The following is a 23,298-nucleotide window of genomic DNA, read 5'->3' on the forward strand; positions in this document are numbered from 1 at the left end:
AGAAGGCAACTAAAAGGGGAGGGAGCGGGTGGCTGGAAATCCTCCCATCTCATTTTTTTTAGTTTTCCAAAAGAAGGAACACAGAAGGGGGCCAGGTTAGGATGTTCCCTCAAAGGCCCAGTCCTCTGTTCTTAACGCTACCTCGCTAACGCGGGAAATGGCGAAAAGTTTGAAAGAAAAGAAAAGAAAAAAGATGTTCTGGAAGGAGGTAAATAAAGTGCATAAGACAAGGGAGCAAATGGGAACTTCAGTGAAGGGGACTAATGGGGAGGTGATAACAAGTAGTGGTGATGTGAGAAGGAGATGGAGTGAGTATTTTGAAGGTTTGTTGAATGTGTTTGATGATAGAGTGGCAGATATAGGGTGTTTTGGTCGAGGTGGTGTGCAAAGTGAGAGAGTTAGGGAAAATGATTCGGTAAACAGAGAAGAGGTAGTAAAAGCTTTGCGGAAGATGAAAGCCGGCAAGGCAGCAGGTTTGGATGGTATTGCAGTGGAATTTATTAAAAAAGGGGGTGACTGTATTATTGACTGGTTGGTAAGGTTATTTAATGTATGTATGACTCATGGTGAGGTGCCTGAGGATTGGCGGAATGCATGCATAGTGCCATTGTACAAAGGCAAAGGGGATAAGAGTGAGTGCTCAAATTACAGAGGTATAAGTTTGTTGAGTATTCCTGGTAAATTATATGGGAGGGTATTGATTGAGAGGGTGAAGGCATGTACAGAGAATCAGATTGGGGAACAGCAGTGTGGTTTCAGAAGAATGTATGTGAGAAATACTTAGAAAAGCAAATGGATTTGTATGTAGCATTTATGGATCTGGAGAAGGCATATGATAGAGTTGATAGAGATGCTCTGTGGAAGGTATAAAGAATATATGGTGTGGGAGGAAAGTTGTTAGAAGCAGTGAAAAGTTTTTATCGAGGATGTAAGGCATGTGTACGTGTAGGAAGAGAGGAAAGTGATTGGTTCTCAGTGAATGTAGGTTTGCGACAGGGGTGTGTGATGTCTCCATGGTTGTTTAATTTGTTTATGGATGGGGTTGTTAGGGAGGTGAATACAAGAGTTTTGGAAAGAGGGGCAAGTATGAAGTCTGTTGGGGATGAGAGAGCTTGGGAAGTGAGTCAGTTGTTGTTCGCTGATGATACAGCGCTGGTGGCTGATTCATGTGAGAAACTGCAGAAGCTGGTGACTGAGTTTGGTAAAGTGTGTGAAAGAAGAAAGTTAAGAGTAAATGTGAATAAGAGCAAGGTTATTAGGTACAGTAGGGTTGAGGGTCAAGTCAATTGGGAGGTAAGTTTGAATGGAGAAAAACTGGAGGAAGTAAAAGTGTTTTAGATATCTGGGAGTGGATCTGGCAGCGGATGGAACCATGGAAACGGAAGTGGATCATAGGGTGGGGGAGGGGGTGAAAATTCTGGGAGCCTTGAAGAATGTGTGGAAGTCGAGAGCATTATCTCGGAAAGCAAAAATGGGTATGTTTGAAGGAATAGTGGTTCCAACAATGTTGTATGGTTGCGAGGTGTGGGCTATGGATAGAGTTGTGCGCAGGAGGATGGATGTGCTGGAATTGAGATGTCTGAGGACAATGTGTGGTGTGAGGTGGTTTGATCGAGTAAGTAACGTAAGGGTAAGAGAGATGTGTGGAAATAAAAAAGAGCGTGGTTGAGAGAGCAGAAGAGGGTGTTTTGAAATGGTTTGGTCACATGGAGAGAATGAGTGAGGAAAGATTGACCAAGAGGATATATGTGTCGGAGGTGGAGGGAACGAGGAGAAGTGGGAGACCAAATTGGAGGTGGAAAGATGGAGTGAAAAAGATTTTGAGTGATCGGGGCCTGAACATGCAGGAGGGTGAAAGGCGGGCAAGGAATAGAGTGAATTGGATCGATGTGGTATACCGGGGTTGACGTGCTGTCAGTGGATTGAATCAGGGCATGTGAAGCATCTGGAGTAAACCATGGAAAGCTGTGTAGGTATGTATATTTGTGTGTGTGTGGATGTATGTATATACATGTGTATGGGGGTGGGTTGGGCCATTTCTTTCGTCTGTTTCCTTGCGCTACCTCGCAAACGCAGGAGACAGCGACAAAGCAAAAAAAAAAAAATATATATATATATATGTATATATATATATATATATATATATATATATATATATATATATATATATATATATATATATATATATATAAGGGTTAAGTATAAAGTCTGTTGTGGATGAGAGAGCTTGGGAAGTGAGTCAGTTGTTGTTCGCTGATGATATAGCGCTGGTGGCTGATTCATGTGAGAAACTGCAGAAGCTGGTGACTGAGTTTGGTAAAGTGTGTGAAAGAAGAAAGTTAAGAGTAAATGTGAATAAGAGCAAGGTTATTAGGTACAGTAGGGTTGAGGGTCAAGTCAATTGGGAGGTAAGTTTGAATGGAGAAAAACTGGAGGAAGTACAGTGTTTTAGATATCTGGGAGTGGATCTGGCAGCGGATGGAACCATGGAAGCGGAAGTGAATCATAGGGTGGGGGAGGGGGCGAAAATCCTGGGAGCCTTGAAGAATGTGTGGAAGTCGAGAACATTATCTCGGAAAGCAAAAATGGGTATGTTTGAAGGAATAGTGGTTCCAACAATGTTGTATGGTTGCGAGGCGTGGGCTATGGATAGAGTTGTGCGCAGTAGGGTGGATGTGCTGGAAATGAGATGTTTGAGGACAATGTGTGGTGTGAGGTGGTTTGATCGAGTAAGTAATGTAAGGGTAAGAGAGATGTGTGGAAATAAAAAGAGCGTGGTTGAGAGAGCAGAAGAGGGTGTTTTGAAATGGTTTGGGCAAATGGAGAGAATGAGTGAGGAAAGATTGACCAAGAGGATATATGTGTAGGAGGTGGAGGGAACAAGGAGAAGTGGGAGACCAAATTGGAGGTGGGGGACGGCGACGGGGCAAAGTGAATAAATAGATAACTATATATAGGGGAGAAAGAATACTTCCCACGTATTCCCTGCATGTCGTAGAAGGCGACTAAAAGGGAAGGGAGCGGGGGGCTGGAATCCTCCCCTCTCATTTTTTTTTTAAATTTTCCAAAAGAAGGAACAGAGAAGGGGGCCATATGAGGATATTCCCTCAAAGGCCCAGTCCTCTGTTCTTAACGCTACCTCGCTAATGCGGGAAATGGCGAATAGTATGAAAAAAAAAAAAAAAAAATATATATATATATATATATATATATATATATATATATATATATATATATATATATATATATATATATATATATATATATATATGTATAACTAACTCACCTTGTAAGTCTTGGTGGAGGCCAGCCTCTAAGGGTATCTGGAGACATCTGTGGACTAAGTGGTGCCTCTGAAGAAGAACTCCAACCTTCTTCCTTTGCTAGTGCTGCAGCAGCACGTTTGGCTCTCCTGTTTCTGCGGAGTTCCTCAATTTCTTGCATGTCAGACTCTGTAGCCCTTGTGGCAGCAAGGGTTGTGGCTCGTCCACTGCGTCTTCGTGTTGGAAAGTCCCCTTCACTAAGTGTTTCCTCTTCTTTTGACTTTGATTTCAATGACCTAGGTTTGCTAGTTGTCTTACTAATGGGAGAGGTGATGACTTCTTCAGTTGTAATTGATGCAGTAGGCTGGGATCTATGAGATGGCGTATGGGTGGATTTATCATCATTACTACTATCTGCAGCTTTAAGTGTGGAAAGGGAGGTTGATGATGAAACCGTAGTGTGAGGTGGCATGACTGGAGCTGAGGTAATGATACATGAGCATGATGTAACTGTGGGGAAGGAAACTGTTGTAGATGAAGCAGATGTGGTTACAATAATGCTAGGGGCTGTATTAGCAGTTGATGATGACGTGATAACTGAGGAGGGAGCTGATACTTCTATCATCGATGATGATGTGTCCTGAGTTTTAGTTAAGGGTCTCACTGGATTTATAGGTGTAACAGAAGAGTTTCCTGACATTCCTGAAATAATGGGAGTTACTGCTAATCCAGAAACAGTTGCAGGTTTTAGAGGTTTTACTGCAGAGGTATTAGATATAAGAGAGGGACCAGGAGCACCTTGCTGTTGCAATTTTTGCTGATGCTGCTGCGCAAGCTGGGCTGCTTGCTGTAAGATCATACCAGCTTCTGCAGCACCAACTAAACCCTGTGTTTTTGCCAACATTTGTTGTACCAGCTGAGCTGGAAGCTTCTCTCCTAATGCAGCCATTGCCAGGGGTAGGTAATAGAATGGAGAGGCATTAGGAGGCAAGGGGAATTTGCTTGGTCCTTCAGTCTGTGTTCCACTTTCATTGGCACGGACACCATCTTCACTAACACTCTCCATTCCTTCATCCATATCACACTGGATGGCTACTGAGGTACTGCTAACATTTTTCTTCACTCCAGCAGATGATTCAACAACTTCAACTTCAGCTCCAACTTTACCCTGATCTTGTAAGGAGTAAGATGTAGTATGTGTAGATGGATTAGCCTCATTGAAATTAAGCTTGCTTGACACATGAGGGATCTCTGTAGCTGTGCTAGCAGCTTTCATATTGACTGTGCCTGTACCTGAGCTTGTTCTCTTTCTAATAAGTACTGGTTGGGGTGTAACTATATTGGGACTTGCTCCCACAATGGACTTTGGCCTACCTGCAATCATGGTGGTTAAAGAACGTGCAACAGGATTTCGGACAGTACTTGTTGTACATGTTCCTTTAACAAGGGGTTTGTTCGTAACAAATCCCTGACCTGGAGGTTTAACCAAAGTATTTGGTTTTACAGGTGAAGTTCCTGGGGAAGGCTGAATATTCTTAATTCTCTGTGAAAATGGTGAGGATTCCTCAAGCGATGTCTCCACTTCTGGTTCAAAAGCATAGACACTGCTTTCATGTAAGGGAGAAAAAGCACCTGAGGGCTTTTTGCTCTCTAAACTCTTTGTTTTGTACACTGGAGAGGGACCAGATGGTTTTTTCTCATCCTGACTCTTAGTTTTAAAAAGAGTTCTTTTGAGTAAAGGCTCCTTCTTTTTATCTACAATTTTCTTTTCACATGTTTTTTCACTATTAATTTCATCTTTGATATTAAGAATTTGCAGCTTATCTGCTGATTTAACCTCTTGATCATGCAGTAGTACTCTGTGAGTAGTGTCTGTTTTACTTTTGTCTATTTTAGGCAGATGGCATGGAGAAACAGTCACATCCTTGTCTGATTTATGGAGATAAAGTGTTGTGATATTATCCAGATTACCTTTGGCAGCAGAGGTAGAAACAATTACATCCTTCTCAGTTGTAGACACCGAAGATGAGAGACAATTTTCCTTATTAAAGCTACTAAGATTAGAGGCTGAAACTAGATTCTCCCTATCTACTCTTGTTCCAAGAGGACTGAATACTGATCTATCTTTCTCTACTAATGGCACTGGTGCACTAGTATATTTTTCAGTTTCACTTTTTGAAAGCAAAGAACTTACAGCAGCATTCCTACCCACCACTGATTTGTGTTGAACAACACTCACACTTGAAGATAATTTAAGTGCTACATTAGTGCATGTATTTGGTTGTTTTGTAGTAGCAATTGACTTATGGGACACATTATGACTAGGCCAGCTGGAATGTGCAGCATCATTCAAAGCAGTAATTGTTACTGATGAGGAAGCTAGCTGTGGCCTAGCAAGTGTACTGGAAGGTGTTAGTTTGGAACCAGACTCTATAGTTGCAATGGGAACTGGTCCATTATTCTTAGATGTGATTTTAGTAACCTCAGTTATTCTTACATTTCCTGGTATTCCTCCTCTAAAAGCAGTTTCCAAAACTTTACAAGTCTGGGTTGATATGGAACTGTCTATCTTACTATCAGATTGTGTGGAGACTACTTTACTGACACTGCCATATGCTGTGACATTACAAGATTTAGCTACCGCTATAGGTCTGCTTGAGCTGGATGAGTGTGACGTGGCTGGAGATGATATACTCTGAAGAGTTTTAAAACTACTGGCTGATTTACTACCTGGCACAGTTGTTCCAGGCATATTTTTGTCCACTGATAATGGCTTGGATAATTGGTTAACAGGGGCAGAGCCAGATGGAGTTCCACCTAAAATACTGCTGTTCATGTGGAATGAGTTTACTGTAACTTCAGCTGAGACTATGGGAAAGGTGATACTAGCTACAGCAGCAACAGGCATCTGCGAGGTTGCAGCTGATGTGTTCACTAAAGACTGTGAGGGAGGTATAGTAGTATGGCTTTGAGTGGTGATATGATCAGCAGTTGTAGTGGGCATCAGAGCATGATGGTGAACATGATGGCTTGAAGGCGTGACCGAGCCTTGGGGTTTCGGAATCAGACCTGCTTGTCCTGTCACTGTCTGCACATGCGTGGACCCAACCGGCATTACATTAACAGCCAGAATCTGTGTTTGCTGAGAGGGTTGCACCTGCTGTGGTAAAGGCACAATGGGTCTCACCGATGCAGGGCTACCAACTGATGCTGGAGCTAAAGTAACAAGAGATTCTGGTGCCTTTGAGGTCATCAGATGAGGCTGAGGTTTAGCCCCAACTTTACCAACCACAGCAGGAGCCAAGACACGAGCAACAGCACTTACATTACCAGTCAAATGTCCATGACTGACAGTGTGGGGTGCAATGCTGTATGTAACAGTACTTTGCATAGATGAAGTTACAAATATTGGTTGTGAAATTATTTTTGCTGGTGATGATGGACTTCCCAACTGAGATGGGTCAATTACAGCTTGTGTAAAAACAGCCTGAACAGGCATACCAGCAACAGTCTGCACTGTTTGTATAGGCTGAGGTATGGCCTGCATAGTTTGTACTGGCTGATTTATTGCTTGAACAGTGTGCAATGGTTGTGGTACTGTCTGCACCTGAGCCTGTACCTGTGTTGGCTTTATGTGACCAGGCTGAGGGGTAAGGAGCTGACTACTACAGTGAATGTGGGATGTACCAGCTGGAGGCTTAGGAGCTATTTGTACAGGTTTAGGAACCTTGGGGGTTCCTGGTGGTAAAACAGATATTGACACCTGACCAGCAGGTGCAGATGATGTCAAAGAAGTTGAGGCTGATGTTGGTTTTGGGACAATATAGAGTTGTTTTGGGGTACTTTTCACAGATGATGGCTCAACTGGTTTTGGACTGGCAAGAGAACCATTACCTAAAGGTGAAAGAGTTACACCTGATGATAAATGGGAAACATGCGACATAGTTAGGGGTGAGGAAAATCCTGTGCCCAAAACATTAATTGTAGCAGGAGGCTTAGCTGTAACTGGTAGGCTTGGAAGAACAGATACCTGCTGATCCTGAGCACTCTGAACTATTATAGGTGTTGTTTTTGACGTTATATTCCCTTTTTGGATACCTGAGGTAAAAACAGGAGTTCCTGCATGTGTTGTGCTCACAATGGAAAGACCTGTATTAATACTGTTAGTGACTGCAGTGCTGTCTGTGTGCATTTGTGAACACTTTGTCATCACAGGTTCTACTTGCAGTAAGCTTTGAGTATTGACAGGTGAATCAGTTGGGGCTGGTCTGGTTAAGCTAGCTTTGGTTGACTCAACCATGGTTGTGCCAGGTTTCAGAGGTGCTGGTGATGGTGCCTTTGAAGAAGTGGTGGCAGTGTTCTCTGATGGAGCAGTAGGTGCACTGGGACTATGTGCAATTTCTGGCAGGAAGGCATCACTCTGTGATACTGCTGTGGGTGCAGAAGATGTACCAGGAGACTGAAGGTGAGGAGAACCTGACTGTGGACTTACTTGCCTCATTTTGTCTGAGTTCCAGTTGTTGAGATCCTTCAAAAATGTTGGTTTTTCAGATGAGGTTACTGTGCTTGGAGCCTCTGCTTGTTTCTTTTGCAGACTGCGAACCACATCACTTAATTTTCTACTGGTAGCACTTCTTCGGTTTGGACTGGGGCTGTTATTACCAGGCTGGGTGACACCAGTTCCACCTGCCATTTTTGTACTTGAGGTAAATGTCATATCAGTTGCATCTGAGCTTTTATCGTCCATGCATGAAGTGCTACTATCGGACATAGAAAAATCTTCCTTTTCAACTCGTGTTGGGCTTTCTTCACGGTTACTTTTCTCTGGAGATTTATTTCCCATCATAAAATCTTTTTCAATTTTGTCATAGTGGTCATCATCTATTTCTTTCTCAAAATCCTTGGCCACACTCTCTAACACCTCATTCAGTTTGGCTTCATCATGATTACTGCTTCGCCTCCTATTAAGTACAGATTTCCTCCTGCTCAGTGATCCCAATAATCTTTTTTCACCTGCATCATAGCTAGCATTCTCTATATTACTACCTAATGACCCACTTCTGCTTCTACTACCACTTCTGGAATGCATTTCCCCAGCATCATTACTATCATTACTGTCACACTTCTCTAAGCTTTTTTTGACTGAAAAATGTCTCACACACTCTTTAGATAAATACTGTTCAATTTTTCTGTCTTGTGACACTGTTCTTCTTGATTTTCCAGCAGGTCCAAAGGACTTATCAACATTTTCTAACACCACATTTCTGTCAGAAGGACTGCATTCTTTGGATAAACTACATAACTTTGTGTCAATCTCATTTTTAGGCTGGGTTTCCCCTTCTTCCTTGTTATCTTTGCTGCAATCAGGTTTACTATCACTTTTCTTGTCTTCCCCTTCATTTTCTACTTTAGGTACAAAATCATCAGCACTACCAGCAGTCTTTGAATCTTTAAACCTATTAACCATTGGTAAACTATCACTTTTAACGCAAACCTGAGCTTCACTACCAAACCGACGAGTCCTTACTCTCCCACATTTTTCATTTTCATCCCCTGACACAGTTTTCAAAGGTGTTACTAGGTCACTACTTCCATTACCTGTTCTCTTTAAATCTCTTTTAGAACGAGTATTCATCAATATCCGTTCATTTTCCTCACTGTCACTCTCATTTTCCTTGTAATCCTGTCCTTCCTTTCCTCTTGCCGTACGCCTTTGTCTTGTCACCTCAGGAGAGCTTTCCGCTTCTAATGATGCACGTCTAGAAAGCCGAGACCCCTTCTTCTTCGGTTCATCAGTATCACTCCGAGTTCTTCTAAGGCTCCTGGAAAACGCTTTAGGAGTCACAGGAGCATTTGATAATGGTTGAGAGGAATGAGCATATCTTACATTCTCTTGTTGCTCAACTGCTACAGAATCCCTTTTTTCACATCTTCTTGTCCTTCTTACATTACCTGAGACTTTTTCTTCAGTAACAGAATTAAGAGAATCATCTTTAGAAGCTACTGTCCGTCTAGTCATTCGTCCAATTTCGACATTAGAATGCTCAGAAATGCTCAGTTTCTCTGGCTCTGCTTGTCCTGACAAATCTCTGGTTTTTCTAAGAGATTTTCTGGGATTTAATTTAATAGGATTTTCAACTACTTCTGAATCTTCAAGTCCAGTACTGGGCTCTGAAACTTCCTCCTGAGGTAATGGTTTTATATTCTTTTCTTCTGGTTCCACTTCTTTGCCTTCTGGAAATATTACAAAAAATTTTAATCAGTGTACAACTTATTGCTTTTATGCAACAGAACAGCAATAATCAGCCAAGACAATGGACAAATCAAGGGATGAGAACAAAACCTAGAGAAATACAAATTACGAATAAAAGAATTAATCAAAGATGAATTACATGAAATATTACCAGTGCATGCAGAATGGAAGCCAGACTACACTGTACACTACTTACTACTCTCCATAAATATACATAAAGAAGCGGCAAACTTACATATACAATTGGCAATTAAACTTTTATTTTTGTTAGCAAATCAGGTAGCACCTACTGGGTGCCCTATTGGCACATCCCTTAGGTAGGAGATATGAGAGCAGGACCCAAAGAACAATCATAACATAATTTTTAGCAGGCCATCAATTTTGGATTTCTGAAACATCTTATCCCTTTGCTTGTAGGTCTCTTCAGCATGTGTTGCCTGGGTGATCAATTCTGAGAGACCAACTCCATCTTCCAGTCCCTACCTATGGTATCCAACTGGGCATAAAGATAGGATCTTATGACACCTCATGGATGAAACATCAAAATCTACCATTAGTATCAGCATAGATAAGATTACAATGTCCTACTAGACATACTTGACAGCTTCCAGAATCCAACTACAATGTCTACAGCAAACAAACCAAGGGCATAATCAAGCAAGTAAGCCTTGCTTCACTCCAAGTCTTGCCCTCACTCTTCTATGGGACCCAGCTTACTTGAGGTTCAGACCACCAAGCTTCTTGGTGTCACTTTGAATGATGCTATATTCTGGAATGATGCATCAGCATCATAAAATTATCCAACCATCATTTCTGCATTCTTTTTTGGCTTAAAACACTTGGATCTTAATTATTTGAATTTAAGAACACCTATCAATCTTCCTAAACTTAACTATATTATGTTACCCTTTGCTGCCAGATCTTCCAACTTATCCACCACAGAACTGGAGCACCAAATATCATCCTCAGTCCCTTTTGTACCAACAATCCTGTCCCAAATATCATAAACATCAGCAACAATCAGAAGACTGTATATCTAATCCTATCCTAGCAAGCATAAACACCATTTGTTTAAACTCCTAGCCTCATTTTTCTGTCCCACTAGTGCCTATGTTGCATTTTATCTGTAAATTTTAAGCAATTCAGTAAAGAAATCATTAATCATTATTAGTTTTCTTTTCTTTCACACTTGTTCACTGTTTCTCAAGTTAGCACAGTAGAACCAGGAATAAACGAAGAAAAGGTTTCGTTCACTCACTATTCACAACCAGGACCCACAGCTGCAGCATATGCCTAGTTCAGTCCAATGACTGTATATCCATGTACCACATCACTCCAGTTCACTCTATCATGTGCATGCCTTTCACCCTCCTGCATGCTCATGCCTTGAGTACTCAAAATCTTATCTATTTCCACTTTCCATTCCAATTCAGTCTCCCTTTCTCCTTCTTCCCTCCACTTCTGACACAAATATCCTCTTTGTAAACCTTTCCTCGTTCATTCTTTCCATAAGTCCTCCCCATTTCAGCACACCATCTTCAGGTCTCAACCACACTCTTCTTATTACCACATCTCTCTCTCTTATATCAATTTTACTTGATCAACCCTCCTTCCCTTACCCTCTTGCCCCAGAAGTTGCTTCTATGCTTATGAGGCTCTGGCAGTACTCAGGAAGCTGACTACATCCACCGGTCACAACCATAGACCATAAAGTGTTGTGATGTGTGTGCGTCTACATATATACAGAAAGTGCATGACAAGTGATTAGTAAGTGCTAGATATCTTATTCATGGTAGCTGCATCATGGCCATGATGAATCTTGTGATAAGTTGAAAGGGTGTCTGTTGTGTTTAAAAGATGGGTGATGTGCACAGGATAACCAGGAGAATGTGATTCATGTCTGTCTGGGGAGTGTGGTTTCTGATGGGTACATGCCCAGAAGGTTCAACTTGTGGACTGATGATTACTTATAGAGTGGCAAGGGAGAGAGGGGGTTTTGTGCTGCTGTACAGATATGAATGACGAGCATGTACTGTGAGGACCTTCATTTTACTGCAAAAGTGTTGAGTGTTTTTAGTTGTTAGACAGCCAGTGACAGTTCTGAGTGCACTATTCTGTGTGGTTTGAGGCTCTGCTATATTTGCTTTTGAGAGGGTGGAAGACTAAGCAGGTGAGGCACAGTTTGAAGTGGAGCAAATGAATTGTTTGAATATGAAATTCTTTTTCTTAGTGTTCTGAGGGTATTTAGTTTGTGTGCTGCTTTTGTGTTAATGTCACTGGTGTGGAGTGACTGAAATAAGTCTATCTGGGTTAATAAAGCACAGGAAGATTTCTGTGGAAGTGCTGACATTCTGTCCTGGGTGAGCCATGATTGTAATTGTGTAATGTAGCGCTGTATGTTTGATTTTGTTGCTGTAGTGTTACGGTGTTGTGATGTGCCTATGAGGTGGTCTGTATACAAAATGATCTTCCTGTTGAGGTATGCCGGAGTGAATTGGAGGTCATGTACAAAGAGACTGAAGAGAGTCAGAGATAGAACTGCTCCCTGGGGAAATCCATTAAAAAGTTTGTGTTTTATAGGTGAAGCCACTGTGAGTGACTTAGGTAATGCAGCCGGCTATGAAACTGGTCAGCCACTTTTTGTCACTTGTGGACGGTGGCATCAAATATCATATGTGTGAGGATGTGTTGGAGAGAGTGTCAAATGCTTTGTTGATGTATATTGCCACTAATACTGTGTGGAAAGGGGGGAATGTGGTTGGTTAACCCAACTAGGAGTGTGAGTTCAGTAAGTAGTGTGGTGGTTTAGTGTTTGGGTCTGAAGCCATGATGAATGGGTGAGAAAGAGTGTTTTCTTTTACTCTGTTGTGGATCATGCTTTTCAAAGAGTTTGGATACTGAGGATAATTGTGACATATGGCCAGAAGGGGAGGGGCAGTAAGCTGATTTAAAGCATTTTAGGACTGATATTATTAGGTACTAGCTGGTAAGCAGCCAACAACCAGAGGGGTATGTTACCAATACTACCCGCCTGGGAACTGGGAGGGTTAGTGACAGCTGTGTAGTGAGCCAGCACTTCAGTGGTTGTCAAGTTGCACTACTCTCACCAAGGTAGCTGTCTTTTCTTTCTACTTAATCCACATTTGGACTACTGGCTTTCTGTCCACAAACATTCAATCTCTCCTTGCTACACATAACACATGGCAACACTTAACTTACACAACTCATTCTTTATAACTACATTTTCCTACAGTGAGCACTATGCCCTACCCTTGCCTTTTGGCAAAAATGTAGGTAGGAACATTTTCGCAAGAGCATCAGGAAGAAACATTAGGTAGAAGTAGTAGGTACAAACATTAGGAAGGAACATTAGGTAGAAGTAGTCAGTAAGAACATTAGGTTGGAGCTTCTGCAAACACTGTGCTAGAGTTGCCCTCTGCCAGATGCCTGTTAAGGGTGAAGCTGTAAAGGTTAAGAAGCAGTACTGGAGTCCATTAGTTATGGAGACTCTATTACCATGGCCACCCCCTTTGAGGAAGTTCCAGTGGGTAACAGGCATCAGAGATGCATATAGATAGAAAGATAGAAAGTATTATGAGAGCAATTTCCAGATGTTAAGAGATTCTGTTGTGTTGTCAGCAGCATTTGAAGGCATCTGTAACTGCCTAACATACAAATGGGTCATAGTATTTAATATGAAAATCAGATATGTAGCAGTAGTTCTTTAAGGTTTAATTGCACTGCAAGTAAAGGTGAAGTGGGAGTGAAGAGTGGATGGACAGTTTTTTCTGGAAGGATTTTGAGCAGGTTTTTATGACTCGTGTTTTCCGGTGTGGAGTGATTTTTGAGCAGTGTCTCATGAGTATGTTAGTGTGTTATTTGGGAGAAAGGATTTCATTAAAATGGGTTCGGAGTCCTTCATGAGTTGGGGGTTAGGCTGGTGCAACATGAGTGGATTTTCTTTAATGTGTATCAGAGTTGTTGCTGTGGGTCTTTTGATTCAATGTGTATGAGAAGGAGTGCCAGTTTTCAGTTTGTCTTTTTGTAATTACGTTAAAGAGAGAGTTGCTTAGAGTTTGAATCTGTTCTCTGATTTTACTGATGGGATTGGTTGTGTCTGAGGTGGTTTCTTTGTTCTTAAACATTTCACTTCCAACACATTCACTTCTTCCAACCAGATGTATCCATATCCCATGTCTTGCATCCCTACAACACTGCTGGGACTACTATACCTTTAACCATACCCATTTTGCCCTTCCTTTCCACACATTCCTTAGTGCTCACACAACATTCGCCCCCTCCGTTAACCCTATGACAACTCAGCTTCCATGGTTCCACCTGCTGACATGTCCATTCCCAGGTCTCTAAGACACTGCTTCTTCCAAGTCTACTCCATTCAAACTCTCACCCCAACTAATCTGTCTCTCATCAGTACTAAACCTAATAACCTTGCTCTTATTCACATTTGCTATCAACTTTCTACTTTCACACACTTTCCTAAACTCAAACACCAACTTCTGCATATTTACTCTCGAATCTGCCACCAGCACTATGTTATCAGCAAACAACTGACTTACATCTCAAGTCTTCATACATTCCTTAATGCTCACACAAAATTTGCCCCCATCATTCACCCTATAACACCTCAGTTTCCATGGTTCCACCTGCTGACAGGTTCACTCCCAAGTCTCTGAAACACTTCACTTCCTCTAAGTTTACTCCATTCAAACTCACATCCCAACTAATTTGTCTCTCTTCAATATTAAAAACCTAATAACCTTGCTCTTATTCGCATTCACTATCAACTTTCTTCTTCAACACACTTTCCTGAACTAAGACACCAAATTCAGCAGTTTTACTCACAAAACTGCCACCAGCATTGTGTCATCAGCAAACATGTGACTTACATCTCAGGACCCCACAAATTCCTTAGTGCTCATACAACATTTGCTCCCATTGTTCAGTCTATAACACCTCAGCTTCCATAGTTCCACCCACTGACATGTCCACTGCCAAGTCTCTCAAATACTTCACTTCCTCTAGGTTTGCTCCATTCAAACTCACATCCCAACTAATCTCTCTCTTCAATACTAAACCTAATAACCTTGCTCTCTCTTGTGCACATTTATTATTCTAAAACCAATAACCTTGCTCTTTCGTGTTCACATTTATTATCAACTTTCTTCTTTCACACACTTTCCTACACTCAGACACCAACTTATGCAGTTTTACTCCCAAATCTGCCACCAGCACTCTCTCATCAGCAAACAACTGTTACATCTCAGGCCCCCACCCATAAGTGACTGCATACCTACCCCTTTCTCCAAGACCCTTGCATATACCTCCCTTACCACATGATCTATAAACATATCAAACTGTCAAGGTAACATCACACACCCCCACCACAGATTCAACTTCACCTCCAAACCACTCACCCTCCTCTATACCTGACCTACTTGCGCATATGCCTTATTCTCTTGATAAAAACTCCATGATACTTCTAATAACTTTCCTCTACATCATATACTCATAAGTGCTTTCTCCAGATCCATAAATGCCACATGCATATCCTTCTGCTTCGCTAATTATATCTCACCCTCTTTCTTCAAAGCATACATCTGATCCACCCATCTTATTTCATTCCTGAAACTACAAAGTTGCTGCTTCCCAGTCTGATGCTTTGTGTTTGCCACCACCCTCTCAATCACCAATCTTCCATACAACTTACCAGATACACTCACATTTAAATCCCTGTAATCTAAACACTCATCTTTGTCATCCTTACATTCATACAAACATCAACTCCACCAATCCTCTAGCACCTCACCATGATCCATATGTTCAATGAAAATCCTAATCCTAACAAGCCAATCAACAACACAAGTTACCCCCCTTTCTTAAGAATTATACAGCAAGGTAAGGTTGGTAAGGTTATTTAATGTATGTATGACTCATGGTGAGGTGCCTGAGGGTTGGCAGAATGCGTGCATAGTGCCATTGTACAAAGGCAAAGGGGATAAGAGTGAGTGCTCAAATTACAGAGGTATAAGTTTGTTGAGTATTCCTGGTAAATCATATGGGAGGATATTGATTGAGAGGGTGAAGGCATGTACAGAGCATCAGATTGGGGAAGAGCAGTGTGGTTTCAGAAGTGGTAGAGGATGTGTGGATCAGGTGTTTGCTTTGAAGAATGTATGTGAGAAATACTTAGAAAAGCAAATGGATTTGTATGTAGCATTTATGGATCTGGAGAAGGCATATGATAGAACTGATAGAGATGCTCTGTGGAAGGTATTAAGAATATATGGTGTGGGAGGCAAGTTGTTAGAAGCAGTGAAAAGTTTTTATCGAGGATGTAAGGCATGTGTACGAGTAGGAAGAGAGGAAAGTGATTGGTTCTCAGTGAATGTAGGTTTGCGGCAGGGGTGTGTGATGTCTCCATGGTTGTTTAATTTGTTTATGGATGGGGTTGTTAGGGAGGTGAATGCAAGAGTTTTGGAAAGAGGGGCAAGTATGAAGTCTGTTGGGATGAGAGAGCTTGGGAAGTGAGTCAGTTGTTGTTCGCTAATGATACAGCGCTGGTGGCTGATTCATGTGAGAAACTGCAGAAGCTGGTGACTGAGTTTGGTAAAGTGTGTGAAAGAAGAAAGTTAAGAGTAAATGTGAATAAGAGCAAGGTTATTAGGTACAGCAGGGTTGAGGGTCAAGTCAATTGGGAGGTGAGTTTGAATGGAGAAAAACTGGAGGAAGTGAAGGGTTTTAGATATCTGGGAGTGGATCTGGCAGCGGATGGAACCATGAAAGCGGAAGTGGATCATAGGGTGGGGGAGGGGGCGAAAATTCTGGGAGCCTTGAAGAATGTGTGGAAGTCGAGAACATTATCTCGGAAAGCAAAAATGGGTATGTTTGAAGGAATAGGTTCCAACAATGTTGTATGGTTGCAAGGCGTGGGCTATGGATAGAGTTGTGCGCAGGAGGATGGATGTGCTGGAAATGAGATGTTTGAGGACAATGTGTGGTGTGAGGTGGTTTGATCGAGTAAGTAACGTAAGGGTAAGAGAGATGTGTGGAAATAAAAAGAGCGTGGTTGAGAGAGCAGAAGAGGGTGTTTTGAAATGGTTCGGGCACGTGGAGAGAATGAGTGAGGAAAGATTGACCAAGAGAATATATGTGTCGGAGGTGGAGGGAACGAGGAGAAGAGGGAGACCAAATTGGAGGTGGAAAGATGGAGTGAAAAGGATTTTGTGTGATCGGGGCCTGAACATGCAGGAGGGTGAAAGGAGGGCAAGGAATAATAGAGTGAATTGGAGCGATGTGGTATACCGGGGTTGACGTGCTGTCAGTGGATTGAATCAAGGCATGTGAAGCGACTGGGGTAAACCATGGAAAGCTGTGTAGGTATGTATATTTGCGTGTGTGGACGTATGTATATACATGTGTATGGGGGTGGGTTGGGCCATTTCTTTCGTCTGTTTCCTTGCGCTACCTCGCAAACGCGGGAGACAGCGGCAAAAAAAAAAAAAAAAAAAAAAAAAAAAACATCCACTCCAGTCACCTTACCACATTTCATGTCATGCAAGACTGTCACCATCTACTCTTTTCACCAAACTACCTGCCATGATTTTCTCACTTTGCATACCTCCCCAACCCAAACACCCTACTTCTGCCATCATATTGTAAAAACATTCAACAATCCTTCAAAATACTAACTCCATCTCCAAGTGACCTCATTACTGCCTATTATCACTTTCCCTTTTGTCCCTTTCATCAATGCTCCCATTTGTTCTCATTTTTTTCTCAAACTATTAGCTTGCATCAAAAACACTTTCTTAAACTTCACGATATTTAATGATACTCCCCCAAACTTTCATATGCCCTCTTTTTCGGCCCCTCTTGACCTCCTCCTGCCTTCTCACATAAATCTTCCAATCACTCACACATTTATGTAAGATCTGCCTTTACACCTCTCTTTCCTCTTTCACTTGCAACTTAACTTTTTCACCCCACCACCCATTACCCTTTCTCATATGCCTACTTCTCATCTTCTGCATGCTATACTTCTCTCACACACGCCAGCACTGCTTCCCTAAATACCTACCACCCTTTCTCATATGCCTACATCTCATCTTCTGCATGCTATACTTCTCTCACACATGCCAGCACTGCTTCCCTAAATACCTACCATTCTTCACCCACTCCCCTCACTTCAACTACTCTCACCTTGTGCCATTCTAAACCCAATCTCTCCTAGTTTCTTCACACAAGGCTTTTCCCCATGCTGGCTTACTTTCACCATCCTCTTCTCACCCATATCATTTCCTCACTTCTGCAAGCCTCTACAAATCATCATCCTTGCCTCCACAAGGTAATAATTGGAAATCCCACCAGCTGCCCCTCTCAACACATTCACACCCAAGAGTCTATTTTGCACGCTTATCAATTAGAAAGTAATCCAACAATGCCATAATGTGTTTCCTAAGTGTATACTTATGTATATCCCTCTTTTTAAACCAGGCATTCCCAATAACTTGTCCTTTTTCAGCACAAACCTCCACAAGCTATTCATCATTTCTATTCATCTTACTGAATACCTTTTGCCCCCCCCCCCCCCCCCCCCCATTTATACCATCAACTGCCACATAACCCAATTTCACATTAAAATCACTCATCACCAATACTCAATCTCTTGAATGTAAACTGGTAACACACTCACTCAAGCTGCTCCCACAACATTCACCTCTCTTCATTATTAGAGTATTATCATTATTAATATCATCATGCCCTTTCTTGAAAAATTCAGCTGCAATACCATCCTCTCCAGCAGCTTTGCCACACCATCTTATGCAAGGAATTCATTACCTCTTCTCTTTTCACAAAACCACTTGCCATGACTTTCTTGCCTCCTATACCTCCATGTCCCAAACAACCAACATCTACCATCCTATCATATGAAACGTTCAACAAAATGCTTATTCCACCTCCACTTCACTTCTTTTTTTACCTATTACCACTTCCTCATATGTATCCTTCACTGATACTACCAGTTATTTTCTTTTTCTATGATGCATGATCCCTTCGGGAACTCCCTCAAGGGGGTGGCCATGGAAAAAGTCTCAATAACTAATGATCTCCAGTGCCTCATCCTAAACCGGCCACTAGCAGAGAGCAACTTTTGTGCAGTGTTTCCAGAGGCTCCTACCTGAATGTTCCTACTGACTACTTCTATCTAATGTTCCTACATACTACTAATACTCCTGCCCACTACTTTTCTCTACTGCTCTTGCCATTTTGCCAAAAGACAGGGCTTGCACATAGCACTCATCACAGAAAAATCAAGAGTTACAAAGAATGAGATGTACAGATGACCCCTGTCTTACGATGGTTCGATCTCCGATTTTTCAACTTTACAATGGTGAGATATTCAGCACTTTATTAAAAAAAAAATGCTTCATGTTTGATGATTCTGTCCAACTGTAGGCTAATGTAAGTGTTCTGAGAATGTTTAAGGTAACTTGGCTAAGCTATGATGTTCAGTGGGATAGATGTACAGTATTAGATGCATTTTTGACTTACGATGGGTTCATAGGAACGTAACCCCATTGTAAGTCGAGGAGCATCTGTATGAGTTACATACTGTCAAATGTTATGTATGTCAAGGAGATATTGTATGTTTACTGACAAAATGCCAGCAGTCCACATGTAGGCAAGATAGAAAGAAAAATCAGCTACCTGGGTCAAAGGAGTGCCACTTGACAACCACTGAAGTCCTGGCTCACTATACAACCATCACTAACTTTCCCAATACCCAGGAGGGAAGTAAAGATAATATAACTCCTCTTTGCAAAACATTTTTTTTCTCCCAAAAGTTTCTTGATACTCTCTCACCTCCATTCTCATTAACCCTCTTTTTCAGACCCTTCCTCATGACCTTCACCTACTCCCTTTTGTATAGCTCACTATATGTGCTACCAGACTCTGCCTGATCAAGGTTACACCATGAGTGAAATGTCACATTTGGTGAGGATGTATGAACAGGAGTGCTGTCTCATTTCAAAATAGTCAACTTTTCCCTGCCAATGGAGTTAGTACAGCCTTGGGCTGCAGGAGCCTTTCAAGACCTTGGATAACACCAAGACTTTCACAGAAATCTTCTAATCCCTCGTCCTCTTAATCAAATAAGTGCTCATACAACTCTGTTTTCATTTTCACTTACATCTTGACTTCCTCATCATAGCATTTGCTGTCCTTTCTTACATACACAGTCCCACATACCTTAATACTTCTCTAACACATTCAAGCACACTTTTCTTAATTATCACCAGTTCCATGCCCACTACCTTACAAAGAGGTTATTATTGTTGAATGGTTAGTTAGGGTTTCAGTGATTGTAAGGCTCAAGATGAGGTGCCTGAGGATTGACAGAATGCTTGTAGAGTACCACTACACAAAGACATGGGGAACATGAGTGAGAATACCTAGTATGTTATATAAGACAGCAGTGACTGAGAGGGTAGTGGAATGCACAAAGCATCAGGCTAGAGAAGGAAAATGTAGCTCCAGAAATTGTAGGGGATGTGAGGATCTGGTGTTTGCTCTGAAGAATCTGCGTCAGAAACTGAATGATTTGTATGTGATAACTACGGACTTGGATAAAGTGTAAGATGGGACTCGGAGATGCTTCATGGAAGGTGTTACATATACATAAATATTTGTATGTGCTGTAGGAGGAAAGCTTCTAAAAAGAGTGAGGAGTTCATATCATATGAGTGTGGCATGTATGTGAGTAGGAAGAGAGGAGGGGGTGTAGTTCCAGGTGAAAGTTTGCAACAAGGGTGTGTGATGTTATCATGTCTTTTTTTTTTTTACCTAATTCCACAGTACAGGATGAGAGTTCCACACTTATGGAGCCCCATCTCTTGAACTTTCTTTGCCATCAGGTAGCCTTTTAAACCTCTCTTAATGCTAGCATTCACTATCTCACTGATTAGTTCATTAAAACCACCCACCACCCTAACACTGATTCAGTAATTTCTAAAAAGCTATTTACCATACTTTCTGTTATGGCTTCTGGTTACTCTAGTGCTGCACCTTTTGAAGAATCGTTCCCACTCAATACCATCTTGCTGATTTAGAAACTTGAAGGATGTTATAAGGTCTCCCTTCTCTCTCCTCTGCTCCATGGTGGACTGCTTTGCAACCCTCAGCCACTCATCAGAGGTCAGCTCTTTTCATTCAGTTGCTCTTCTGTGTACCTTCTTTGTGCTTTTTCAGGTTCAGTACATGTGAGGCACAATCCAGTTTTGATCTTAAGTAATAAAAATCTTACAAACATGTCCGTGTCCAAATATCTGAGTGATTTTTATATTTGCTAGTAGACTTTGCCTCACTCCTGAAGTGTAGCTCTGGCAATAAATCAAGGAAAATGTTGACCCCTAGATCTCTTTCAAATAAAGATTCCTGTAATTCATTTTGGAAGAAATGTAGAAGGGAGGAATTGGAGAGCAAATGTGAATACAGATGATCTACAGATACATAAGGATGAAGAACAATGGAAGAGAAGAGGAAAAGGCTTTGATTGACTACGTGGCAGTGGATGAAAGATTAAGAAAAGCTGTACTGGATGCAAGAGTCGTGAGAGGATTCTTTGGAGAGACTGACCATTTCGCGTTTCTTGTGGGGATGAGGATCAGGGAGAAGTGGAGGTATGGTGTAAGGAAAAATGGAGAGGTAAAAGTGTTGGCAAGTGAGAAGGTCAATCAGAGAAAATACAGGGAGGAGTATGAAAGGAAGATTTTGGATGGAAGCGCAGTGAATGTAGGAATGCAGTCATGAGTGAATGAGGTGTTTAGAATATTTAGAGAAATACTAGTAAAGGTTGTAGAATCAGTATTTGGATACAAGGTAGTGAGATACAGGAATAAAATAGGTAATGTATGGTGGACAGAAGAAATTAAAAATGCTGTGGAAGTGAAGAAAAAGGTATATGGCAGATTGCTCAATAGGGATGTGCCAGTGGAAGCTCAGCAAAGGAAGAGAGAAGAATACAAAATATGTAAGTGGAATGTTAAGATGATAGAAGAAAGCAAAGAAGAGGAGATGAAGATTTTGGAAGAAAGTTGAGAGAAAAGTTTCTAAATAATATGAAACTATACCGGAAGGAAGTAAAAAAAAAGAAAAGATGTGGATGTAAGAGTGGCAATGTTAATATGAGAAGTAAGGAAGGGGAATTGCTGAATCAAAAGGAGGAAGTAAAAGGAAGATGGAAAGAGTATTTTGAAGAAATGATGAATGTGGGAGAAGGGGAGGCAGCTGTTGTTACATGCATGGGTATGGAGGAGAGAAAGAAGAGGATACAAGTGCAGGGGCCTATAGCAAAGAGGAAGGTAAGAGGGGCAATAATGAGGCTGAAGGTAGGAAAGGCACCTCACCTGGAGTGGATAGGATTTTGGATGAAATGCTGAAGTATGGAGGAGAAAGTGTGATACAGTGGATGCATCATATGTAATTTAGCATGGAAACAGAGGGCTGTGCCTGAGGATTGGGTTAAAACTATTATTGTTCCTTTATTCAAAGGAAAAAGTGCAAAGAATGTATGTAACAATTATAGGGGAATAAATCTGCTAAGTATACCAGGAAAAGTGCATGCAAGAATGTTAACTGACAAAATGATGGAAGTGACTGAATGCAAAATAAGTGAAGAGAAAACGGGTCTTTAGGAAAAGTAGGGAATGTGTGGATCATATTTTTGTAGCTAAGATGACCATAGAAAAGTATTTAGCGAAAGGTAAGAAGTTGTATGCAGCTTTTATGGATCTAGGAACAGCATGACAGTCAAGTGGAATGCTTTGTGGGAGGTGTTAAGGATATATGGTAAAGGTGGACAACTGTTGGATGGTGTAAAAACCTTCTATATAGGACCAAATGCAAGTGTAAGAAAGGATGGAGAGCTGCACAAAAGTTTTGGGATACATGTAGGTGTGAGGCAGGGTTGTGTGATGTCACTGTGGTTTTTTTATCTTTTTTTCTTTCAAACTATTCGCCATTTCCCGCGTTACCGAGGTAGCGTTAAGAACAGAGAACTGGGCCTTTGAGGAAATATCCTCACCTGTCCCCCTTCTCTGTTCCTTCTTTTGGAAAATTAAAAAAAAAATAATGAGGGGGAGGATTTCCAGCCCCCTGCTCCCTCCCCTTTTAGTCGCCTTCTACGACACACAGGGAATACGTGAGAAGTATTCTTTCTCCCCTATCCCAAGGGATAAATTGTTTTTTTGATATATATATATATATATATATATATATATATATATATATATATATATATATATATATATATATATATTCCCTGGGGATAGGGGAGAAAGAATACTTCCCACGTATTCCCTGCGTGTCGTAGAAGGCGACTAAAAGGGAAGGGAGCGGGGGGCTGGAAATCCTCCCCTCTCGTTTTTTTTTTTTTTTTTTTTTTTTTTTTTTTCCAAAAGAAGGAACAGAGAAGAGGTCCAGGTGAGGATATTCCCTCAAAGGCCCAGTCCTCTGTTCTTAACGCTACCTCGCTATCGCGGGAAATACCAAATACCAAACTCCGTCACCAGCTTCTGCAGTTTCTCACATGAATCCGCCACCAGCGCTGTATCATCAGCGAACAACAACTGACTCACTTCCCAAGCTCTCTCATCCCCAACAGACTTCATACTTGCCCCTCTTTCCAAAACTCTTGCATTTACCTCCCTAACAACCCCATCCATAAACAAATTAAACAACCATGGAGACATCACACACCCC

The 23,298-nt window shown here is 41.4% G+C and overlaps 1 protein-coding gene across 6 annotated transcripts in view; it reads right to left on the bottom strand.

Moving 5' to 3' along the window:
• Positions 1–23,298, bottom strand: part of LOC139756395 (uncharacterized) — a 665,354-nt gene that overhangs the window by 428,873 nt on the left and 213,183 nt on the right. For all 6 annotated transcript variants that reach the window (XR_011714330.1, XR_011714331.1, XM_071675809.1 and 3 more), the window contains one exon: positions 3,287–9,497. Coding sequence is in view for 4 of the 6 variants with exons in the window: in XM_071675809.1 (XP_071531910.1) it covers positions 3,287–9,497 (6,211 nt within the window). In the remaining 2 variants the exon portion in view is untranslated. The remainder of the gene's footprint in view (positions 1–3,286; positions 9,498–23,298) is intronic.

The sequence above is a fragment of the Panulirus ornatus genome, chromosome 21 (genome assembly GCF_036320965.1).
Source record: "Panulirus ornatus isolate Po-2019 chromosome 21, ASM3632096v1, whole genome shotgun sequence".
Lineage (NCBI taxonomy): Eukaryota > Metazoa > Arthropoda > Malacostraca > Decapoda > Palinuridae > Panulirus > Panulirus ornatus.